The 10,460-nt window shown below is 48.1% G+C and overlaps 1 protein-coding gene across 5 annotated transcripts; it reads right to left on the bottom strand.

Annotated features, from left to right (window-relative positions):
• Positions 1-2,945: 2,945 nt before the first annotated feature.
• GEMIN6 (gem nuclear organelle associated protein 6) lies at positions 2,946-7,511 on the bottom strand. Of its 5 annotated transcripts, none has more exons than XM_060186884.1 (3): positions 7,381-7,511; positions 6,808-6,950; positions 2,946-3,377 (listed from the first exon to the last, which is right to left on the bottom strand). In XM_060186884.1, the coding sequence occupies exons 2-3, from the start codon at positions 6,930-6,932 to the stop codon at positions 2,987-2,989; spliced, it is 516 nt and encodes a 171-aa protein (XP_060042867.1). In that variant the 5' UTR covers positions 6,933-6,950; positions 7,381-7,511; the 3' UTR covers positions 2,946-2,986. The 5 variants fall into 5 exon arrangements, with proteins under 5 accessions (XP_060042867.1, XP_007521069.1, XP_060042868.1 ...); XM_007521007.3 differs by having other exon boundaries at positions 7,361-7,492; XM_060186885.1 differs by having other exon boundaries at positions 7,391-7,472.
• Between the last annotated feature and the right edge of the window lie 2,949 nt (positions 7,512-10,460).

Genomic DNA, 10,460 nt, shown 5'->3' with positions numbered 1-10,460 from the left:
CTGCAGCTCAGCTTCACCACTTGTGAAGTTTTTCCCCTGCAGGTGGGGACCAAAGGCTTGAACCCAGGTCCTTGCACACTGTAATGTGAGTGTTTAACTGGGTGTCCCACAGCCTGGCTGCCTAAACTTGTTTTAAAAAAAAAAAAAAGTATGGGTCAAAAGATACCTCATACCTTGCCATATGTGCAGCCCAGATTCAAACCCTGACATTCACAACACTGGGGGAAGCTTCCCCAGTTGCTGTGGTGTCCCTGTCTACATGAATGAAAAATAAACTTTAAAAAACTGGGGCAGAGGTAGATAGCATAATGGTTATGCAAAGAAGAGTCTCATGCCTTTAGCTCCAAAGTCCCAGGTTCAATCCCCTGCACCACAAGCCAGAGCCCAGCAGTGCTCTGGTAGGAAAAAAAAAAAAAAAAGGGAAAAAAAATGTGTTTAGGGGGCAGGTGGTGATGCACCCAGTTAAGTGCACATTACCAGGTGCAAGGACTCGGGTTCAAGCACCCAGGTTCAATCCCCCAGTGGCCCCCTTCAGGAGGAAAGCTTTAGGAGCAGTGAAGCAGGGCTGCAGGTATATCTGTATCTCCCTCTCTACCCTCCCCTCTCAATTTCTCTGTCCTATCAAATAAAGTTAAAAAAAATAAACCTGGGGGTTGGGTGGCAGCGCAGCAGGTTAAGCATTAAGTGGTACAAAGCACAAGGACTGGCATAAGGATCCCGGTTCGAGCCCCCGGCTCCCCACCTGCAGGGGAGTCACTTCACAGGCGGTGAAGCAGGTCTGCAGGTGTCTGTCTTTCTCTCCCCGTCTTTCCCTCCTCTCTCCATTTCTCTCTGTCCTAGCCAACAACGAACTACATCAACAATAATAACCACAAGGCTACAAGGGCAACAAAAGGGAAAAAAAATAAATAAACCTGGGAATCGGGTGATAGTGCAGCAGGTTAAGCACAGGTGGCGAAAAGCACAAGGACCAGCATAAGGATCCGGGTTTGAGTCCCCAGCTCCCCACCTGCAGAGGAGTCACTTCACAGGCAGTGAAGCAGGTCTGCAGGTATTTATCTTTCTCTCCCTGTCTTCCCCTCCTCTTTCCATTTCTCTGTCCTATCCAACAATGACAACAATAACTACAATAAAATAACAAGGGCAATAAAAGGGAATAAATAAATAATAATAAACCTTTTTTAGGTAGTAGGCCTATTTTAGTTATATTCCAAAGGGCTATATTAGTGGGGTTTTTTTTTGTTTGTTTTGTTTTCTTTTTTCTGAGTCTGACATCTGATATGTAGCTGCACCCAAGTTATTGTCTGGGGAGATAAATGTCATGGCTGGAAAAAGGACCAGAAAGCTGGATAAGGGAAGAGTAGCTCCCAAATATGGGAAAGGTGTATAAGTATTGTTGACTGTACACCCCATTGATTTGACCTGGGGCCCATATTCAGTTTAGGAGCCTATGTGACCTCTGCATTTCTGTAGATCTAAGCTCACATTATGTGGTCATAAGTAAGAATGTTCCAAGCTGCCCCAATTTCAGAACCCATCTTCCTTAGGTGGAAAAGTATGTTGTCTACCCACCCTTCGGAGGATGGAACATCCGTTATTGATCCATGTTGAGGGCAGGGTCCTATGGGGGGCCCCACAGAGGGTTCTATTGTGTTGTTCCTGATAGAGACGCACCCCATAATGTCCCTTGATCCATGCTCCCAGAGGGATAAAGAATAGGAAAGCTATCAGGCGAAGGGATGGGATGCAGAGTTCTGGTGGCGGGAATTGTGTGGAGTTGTACCCCTCTTATCCTATGGTTTTTGTCAGTGTTTCCTTTGTATAAACAAAAATTACATAAAATAATAATAAACCTTTAAAAAACAAATTGTATTTAGCAATAGACACAATTAAGTGTGTGCTGACAGTCCTTCATTGCACTGATTTCTCTAAAATGTAAACATGAGTTATAGTAGCCCCCAGTCCTAATTTAAGCATTTGAACAATTATCAATGGGCATCCTAAACCCTTCTCATTAGTATGGGAGATGACTGATAAATGTTTTAGACTTTTCTTTATTAAATATTTATTTATTCCCTTTTGTTGCCATTGTTATTGTTGTAGTTATTGTTTTATTGATGTCGTTGTTGGATAGGACAGAGAGAAATCAAGAGAGGAGGGGAGACAAAAGGGGAGAGAAAGGTAAGACACCTGCAGACCCGCTTCACCACCTGTGAAGCGACTCCCCTGCAGGTAGGGAGCCAGGGGCTCGAACCGGGCTCGAACACCAGACCTTGCACTTCACGCCATGTGCACTTAACCTGCTGCACTACCACCCAACTCCCAGACTTTTCTTTTATCTTCCAGAAATCAAAAGGGAAGGGGGAGATACCAAGGGACAGAGATAGGTACTTGCAGCCCTGCTTCACCACTTGCAAAGCTTTCATCCTGTGGGTGGGGACCAGGGGCTCGAACCCAGGTCCTTGCGCATTATAACGTGTGTGCTCAACAAGGTGTGCCACCACACCTTGCTCCTGACACACACAGCTCCTGACTTTTCTTTTACCAGAGCACTGCTCATATCTGGCTTATGGTGACAGAGGGGTTGAGCCTGGGACTTTGGAGCCTCAGGCATGAAAGTCTTTTTGCATAATCATCACGCTATTTTCCTGACTCACAGTATTTACTAGTGCCCATAAATCACATCTTATATTTATAAAAGTTAAAAAGAGTGGTCTGGGAGGTGGCGCAGTGGACCAAGCATTGGACTCTCAAGCATGAGGTCCTGAGCTCAATCCTCGGCAGCACATGTACCAGAGAGATGTCTGGTTCTTTCTCCTATCTTTCTCATCAATTAATAAATAAAATCGTAAAAAAAAAAAAAAAAATTAAAAGGAATTAACACACAGCATCACATACACGCCTCTAAAGTCCTATATTGTGACGAATTTGATACTCAAGACGTCTTATGGAAGAGAAAGAACAATGTATTTTCCCCAGTGTGTACTCAGTTCCTGGCCTCGCTCTGAGAGGCTGGAAGTTGTCCCTGAATGAGCTCCTGGACACGTGACAGGATGATCTCATTGGCACTGCTGCAGTTCTCTGGGCTATAAGGAGGGTCTATGGTCAGGACCCCGGCCACACACAGAGTCCTCGGGGAGTCTCCCAGCTCAGAGACGGGGATGTGGTTCTTCTCGAGCCACTTCTTCAAGCTGTTCTTCCTCTCTTCCAAATCCTCAAGGCTGTATCCCTCGCAGTGTCCAGATGAGAACAAGTGCGTCAGCCTCTCTCGAGTCCTCCAATCCCCTTCACCCAGCGTTTCCACGCTCTGCACGGTTTGTCCCATAATTCCCGTCACGGACAGGCTGCCATCATCCAGAAAGTTCACCAGGACAATACTTGGGAGGAAAAGTAAGTTCAGAGCAGATTTGTGAAAGGAACCCCTGAAGGTTCAACAAACTACTGGAGTAAATGGCCAAGAGCGGCATCCTACTACAACCCCCCCCCCCCGCTGCCCCAGGTGACCCCAGTGAGCTATCCAAGTGGGTATCATGAATATCTTACCATGTGGGCAACCTAGGCTTGAGCCTGACCCCCCACTGCATTGAAGGTGGCCCACTGCTTTGGTGGTCTCTTTCACTCTCTATTTCTGAAGAAAGAAACAATGAAAGAAAGAAAGAAAGAAAGAAAGAAAGAAAGAAAGAAAGAAAGAAAGAAAGAAAAGAAAAGAGAAGAAAGAGGAAGAAAGGAAAGAAGGAAAAGGAAAAAAGGAATGAAGGAGGGTAGAATGGAGAATGAATACAAAAAAGCGGCCTTGTGTGGTAAAATTGCATATCCACAAGGCATCGGCACTACAAAAATATGAAAGCAGAGCTGGGGACACAGTATGAAAGACTTTCATGCCTGAGACTCAAAGGTCCCAGGCTCAACCTGCAGCACCACCATCAGCCAGAGGAGTGCCCTGGGTCTCACATACATGCACCTCGCATCCCTACTCGCAGCTGGTAGGACATACGTGTTATATGCAAGGACCTGGGTTCAAGCCCTCGGTCCACACCTGCAGGGGGAGCTCCAGGCACAGTGAAGCAGTACTACAGCTACTGCTATTCTTCTCTCTCCCTCTCTAGTTCCCCTTCCCTATCAGTTTCTGTCTCAATAAATAAAATAAACAAACACATAAATAAAAGCAACTGCCACTGGATATTTTCCTCTGCTCAGCAAGTATCTAGGGGGAGTAGGAATGGGGACAAGGAGACAGCATCATGGGTTCTGCAAAAGACTCTCATGTCTAAGCTCCAAGGTCCCAGGTTCAATCCCCAGCACCACCATAAACCAGAGTTGAGCAGTACTCTGGTAAAATTTTAAAAGTATTAAACATTGTGGTCCAGGAGGTGGTGCAATGGATAAAGTATTGGACTCAAACATGAGGTCCTAGATTGAACTGTTGGCAACATATGTATCCAAATGATACTGTCCTTTTTTCCTCCCTCTCTCTCTCTCATTAATCAGTAAGTAAAGGAAAGTTAATACTACTACTACTAATAATAATAAAAAGTGGGGGCCGTGGTAGCACACCTGGTTGAGTGCATATATTACAATGCACAAGGACCCAGGGTTTTTTTTTTTCTATTGCCCCCTTAGAAATCTTTTTTTTAATTTTTTTTTATTATTGGGGAATTAATGTTTTACATTCAACAGTAAGTACAATAGTTTGTACATGCATAACATTCCCCAGTTTCCCATATAACAATACAACCCCCACGAAGGACCCAGGTTTGAGCCCCCGGTCCCCACGTGCATGGGGAAAGGTTTGCAAGTGGTAAAGCAGTGCTGAAGGTATCTTTCTTTCTGTCTCTCTCTGTCCCTCCCCTCTTGATTTCTGGCTGTCTCTATCCAATAAAATAAATAATTAATTAAAAATATTGGGGCCAGGTGGGGGCATACCTGGTTAAATGCTCAAGGACCAGGGTTCAAGCCCATGGTCCCCACCTGCAGGGGGAAAGCCTCAGAGTGGTAAAACAGGGCTGCAGGTCTCTCTCTTCCCCTCTCTGCCTCCCTTACCCCTCTCAATTTTTGTCTCTATCCAGTAATAAATAAATACTTTTAAAAAGAGCATTCCAATCTTTCTAGATCAGTTCTTTTAAAAAAAAGTATTAAATATCTCACCTTTTTTTTTTTTTAATCTAGCCTAAAGCCAATCACTGTGGGATGCAGAGAAAGTATTAAAGAGCTACGAACGCCTCAGTGTGTACTAGGAGAGAAGACAGGAGACTTAAGAGTCAAAAACAACTGTGCAGGTGGAGTGGTGGTTCAGCTCTGGAAAGCAAGCCTTGCACACATGTGAAGCCCAGGGTTCTGAGTTCCAGCACTGCGTATGCCAGAGCAAACCTCTGCCTGAATCTCTCACTCTCTTGCTGGGCAGAGCTCTGGTTTAAAAAAAAAGAAAAATGAGGGAGTCGGGCGGTAGCGCAGCGGGTTACGTGCAGGTGGCATAAAGCCCAAGGACCAGCGTAAGGATCCAGTTCGAGCCCCCAGCTCCCCACCTGCAGGGGAGTCGCTTCACAGGCTGTGAAGCAGGTCTGCAGGTGTCTATCTTTCTCTCCCCTTCTCTATCTTCCCCTCCCCTCTCCATTTCTCTCTGTCCTATCCAACGACGACATCAATAACAACAATAGTGACTACAACAATAAAACAACAAGGGCAACAAAAGGGAATAAATAAGAATTTTAAAAAGTGTAATGGGAGGCGAGCGGTGGTGCACCTGGTTGAGCGCACGTTATTAAAACAAACCCAAAATGGGATGAACTCACTCTCAGGCCGAAGTTGAAAAACAAGATTAGAAAAGAAAACACAAGTCGAACCTGAAATGGAATTGGAGTATTACACCAAAGTAAAAGACTCTGGGGTGGGTGGGTGGGTGGGGAGAATACAGGTCCATGAAAAATGATGAATGAAATAGTGGGGGTTGTATTGCTAAATGGGAATCTGGGGAATGTTATGCATGTAAAAAAAAAAAAAAGTAGAAACGCAAAGCAGAAATTGACTGAGTTTGGAGTATGGCACCAAAGTAAGAAAGCAGAAGTACACTAGAGTTTGCAGTGAGTACCTCCCTAATACTTCCTCTCCACTTTTCCAAGCTTTGGGTCCATGATTGCTCAACAATTTGTTTGGCTTTGTATGTTAACTCTCTTTTCAGTCACCAGGTTCCAGGTGTCATCAGGATGCTGGCCAGACTTCCCTGGATTGAAGACACCACCAATGTGTCCTGGAGCTCAGCTTCCCCAGAGACCCATCCTACTAGGGAAAGAGAGAGGCAGACTGGGAGTATGGACCGACCAGTCAACGCCCATGTTCAGCGAGGAAGCAATTACAGAAGCCAGACCTTCTACCTTCTGCAACCCTCAATGACCCTGGGTCCATGCTCCCAGAGGGATAGAGAATGGGAAAGCTATCGGGGGAGGGGGTGGGATATGGAGATTGGGCGGTGGGAATTGTGTGGAGTTGTACCCCTCCTACCCTATGGTTTTGTTAATTAATCCTTTCTTTAATAAAAAAAAATTAAAAAATAAAAATAAAAAAAATAAAAATAAAAAAATAAAGGAAACCACATAGTTAAAAAAAAAAAAAAAAAACCCAAAAAAATGTAATAAGAAAGGAAAGGTCCCATTTCTCTTAACTTGGCTGGCTGACAGTGTAGTCCTGCTGGAAGAGTACTTAGATGCAAAGTTGACTGAGTTCTCCAGCTGCAGGAACTACCCACCTGTCCTCGGTCCGCCTTCTCCGCCTGGGCGGAGGGCTGAGATGTCAGGAAGCGGGACTCGTACTCACTTGGCGGAGACCGGGTCCGTGGTCAGCACCCACCCTCGGAACTCCTTCTCACAGGCGGTCACTCGGACCTCTTTGTAGGTGTACTCCTGCCATTCGAGGGGCCCCTTCTTGGTCCATTCGCTCATGATCGCCGGCTCCTCGATCTGCAAGCAGCAGCTGCGGGTCAGCGCCCGGGACCGGGCCGGAGTCTCGGCCTGACCGCGCTCCGCGGATGGCGTGAGCCGCTGCCTCCGCTCCCCACCACGAGGGCTTCTCTCTGCAATCCAGTCTGGGCGCTACGGGGACCCCGAGCGGGGAAGCCTCGTCCCCACCGCACCCTGCCTGCACGTGCACACACTCCTCCCCCCTCCCCTTCAACCCAGACAGACACAGGGACCCGGCTGTCCACGGAGCCCCGCCCGGGCTCCGGGTTGGGGCCAGCGACCTCGAGAAGGCGTTCTTTCCTCTACACGTCCTTTGGGGGGGATGAGCGCGGTGCTGGAGCTCAGGTCCGTTGGCCCTCGGCCGCACCGTACTCAGTGCGCTCCCAAACCAGGCGGGGCTGAACACCGACCCCACAATCAAGGTGAATACCAGCTCAGACTGGCGCCGGTGCACAGATACCAAGGATGGAGCGTCTCCCAGAACCCGCCAGATCCCGTCAAGCCTCGCGCCAGCCGCCACTTCCGGCTCCCAGAATCCTCTGTTCTGTAGTCTGCGGCCGACCGCAGGTCCGAGGACCCGGCATGCTCTGCGCCAGCCGTCACTTCCGGCTCCCAGAATGCTCCACTCTGTAGTCCTCGCTGTGGCTTAGCGCGTCGTAGCGACGGAGAGTAGATGGGTTTCGGCGCTCCAGCGGGCAGAGCGACCCGGGTGTTTTCAAACAGGCAGTCAGTCCGAGAAGGAAACGCGCACTCTGGGCACCGCTACGCCCCAGACGTGCTCTCAGCGCCGGAAAACCTACGAGGGGTCCCGGCGTGTTTGCCTCGCCTGTGTGGGGCGAGGTGCCCGCGCTTGCGGGGATCCCTGGGGACAGTGACACCGAGAGCCAGAGGGGTGAAGCCGCTTAGGAGCGAGCGGGCGACTGAGCCGCCCTCTGGGGCCGCCTTTCCGGCTTCGGGCGCGAAGAGGGGCCGGAGACCCAGACTCAGGCGGGAGGAGCCCCGGCCCCGGGCTGTAGGAACTTAAAACGGGCTCTGGGGCAGGGCCCCCAAGCCTTTCCCGGCTTGAGCTTTGAGGCCATGTTTGCCTCCGACGTTTTTTATTTATTGGCATTTTTAAAAATTATCTATTGGATAGAAACATCTAGAAATCAAGAGGGAAAGGGGTGATAGGGAGAGAGCAGGTGGGGACTAGGGGCTCGAACCTGGGTCCTTGCGCCACCACCTGGCCCCATTTATTATTTTTTTATTTTGTTCTTTATATTTTTATTTGGTAGGACAGAGAGAAAGTGAGAGGAGGGGGAGATAAGAGAGAGCACTGACTGCTTCACCGGTAGTGAAACTTACCCCCTATAGATGGGGTGGGGACTCGGACTCTAACCTGGGTCCTCGTTCATCGTAAAGTGTGCTTAACCCAGGTACACCACCTCCGGCCCCCCCCCTTTTGCCTCCAGGGTTATTGCCGGGCTCGGTGCCTGCACTACAAATCCACTGCTCCTGGAGACCATTTTTTCCCCTTTTGTTGTTTTATCATTGTTGTGATTATTATTATTGTTGTTGTTGGATAGGACAGAGAGAAATGGAGAAAGGAGGGGAAGACGGGGAGAGAAAGACAGACACCTGCAGACCTGCTTCACCGCCTGTGAAGCGACTCCCCTGCAGGTAGGGAGCCTGGGGCTTGAACCAGGATCCTTACTCTGGTCCTTGTGCTTCACGCCATGTGCGCTTAACCCACTGCGCTGCCACCCGACCTCCCCCCCCCCCTTTTTTTTTTTTACCAGAGCACTGCTTAGCTCTGATGGTGGTTCTGAGGACTGAACCTGGGACCTCAGATCCTCAGGTATGAAAGTCTTGCATAATCATCGTGCTTTCTCCCCAGCCTAGGATGTTGTTTTTATTAATGATTTAATATTTATTTACAAAGTTATAAGATAATGGGTTGTAATTCTACATCTTTCCCACCACCAGAGTTCTGTACCCTCATTCCTTCCATTGCATTAGTTCTCCCAAGGTCATGGATGTGGGCTGACTACTAGGATGTTGTTTCTTACTTGTCATCCTTTCAGGCAATCCTAAAACTACGGGACTAGTATTTTTTAAATGTTTTTTAACTTTATTTATTATTGGATAGAGAGAGAGAAATTGAGGGAAAGGGAAGATAGAGATGGAGAGAGAAAGAGATACCTGCAGCCCTGCTTCACCACTCGTGAAGCTTTCCCCCTGCAGGTAGGGTTGGACTAGTATTTTATTTAGATTTTTCTAATATTTACCTATGAGAGGTGGTGGCACACTTGTTACCATGCACAAGGACCCAGGTTCAAGCCCCCAGTCTCCCAACTGCAGGGGGGAAGCTTCATGAATGGTGAAGCATCGTGGGGGGGGGGGGTCCTATCTTCCTCTTCTCAGTTTCTGTTTCTATTCAACAAATAAATAAATAATTTTAACATATTTATTAGAGAAAACCAGGTCATCACACATGCATAGCCAGGGGTCAAGCTAGGATGTCAAGTGTGACTCAAGCATAACTGTGCATCTAGAAGTCTCTTGTCAGGAGTTGGGCAGTAGTGCAGCGGGTTAAGCGTATGTGGTGCGAAATGCAAGGACTGGCGTAAGGATCCCGGTTCGAGCCCCCGCCTCCCCACCTGCAGGGGAGTCACTTCACAGGCGGTGAAGGTCTGCAGATGTCTATCTTTATCTCCTCCTCTCAGTCTTCCCCTCCTCTCTCCATTTCTCTCTGTCCTATCTAATAATGATGGCATCAATAACAATAACAATAGTAACTACTACAACAATGAAAAAACAGCAAGGGCAACAAAAAGGAAAATAAGTAAATTTAAAAAAATACTATAAAAAAAGAAGTCTCGGGGGTCGGGCGGTGGCGCAGTGGGTTAAGCGCATGTGGCACAAAGCGCAGGGACCGGGGTAAGGATCCCAGTTCCAGCCCCGGGATCCCCACCTGCAGGGGAGTCACTTCACAGGTGGTTAAGCAGGTCTGCAGGTGTCTCTTTCTCTCCCCCTCTCTGTCTTCCCCTCCTCTCTCCATTTCCCTCTGTCCTATCCAACAGCGAACAACATCAACAATGGCAATAATAATAACCACAACGAGGCTACAACAACAAGGGCAACAAAAGGGGGGGGGGGAATGGCCTCCAGGAGCAGTGGATTCATGGTGCAGGCACCGAGCCCAGCAATAACTCTGGAGGAAAAAAAAAAAGTCTCTTGTCATCTAAAGAGACATATTTTGCAAAAGCAGCATTTCTACATTTGAAATGCTAGCTACACCTCGTGTTCCACTCAGCTGGTTAGACACCCAACGCATCAAAGAGAATGGATTCTGTTTCTGTGATTTGCAAAGCCAGACTTCCTAAGATGAGGGTGATGCAAGTAAGAGCCACTGAGCCAGACCTAGTGGTTTGGAAATGAAGGACTGACTTTGTCCCTCGTGTGGGTGAAGCCCCTCTGAGCCTCAGGCTGCCAGCTGCTGTTTGCCCTCAGATTAGCAACCCTAACAAG

Source organism: Erinaceus europaeus, chromosome 3 (assembly GCF_950295315.1).
Source record: "Erinaceus europaeus chromosome 3, mEriEur2.1, whole genome shotgun sequence".
NCBI classification, from domain to species: domain Eukaryota; kingdom Metazoa; phylum Chordata; class Mammalia; order Eulipotyphla; family Erinaceidae; genus Erinaceus; species Erinaceus europaeus.
Note: the sequence above shows the minus strand (reverse complement) of the source record. Positions and strands in the feature narration are given on the sequence as shown.

Coding starts and splice junctions, on each gene's coding strand:
- GEMIN6 (XM_060186884.1), bottom strand. CDS start 6,932: ATGAGCGAATGGACCAAGAAGGGGCCCCTCGAATGGCAGGAGTACACC. Junction 3,378..6,807: donor ACGGACCCGGTCTCCGCCAA/GTGAGTACGAGT, acceptor TTTCCTCCCAAG/TATTGTCCTGGTGAACTTTC.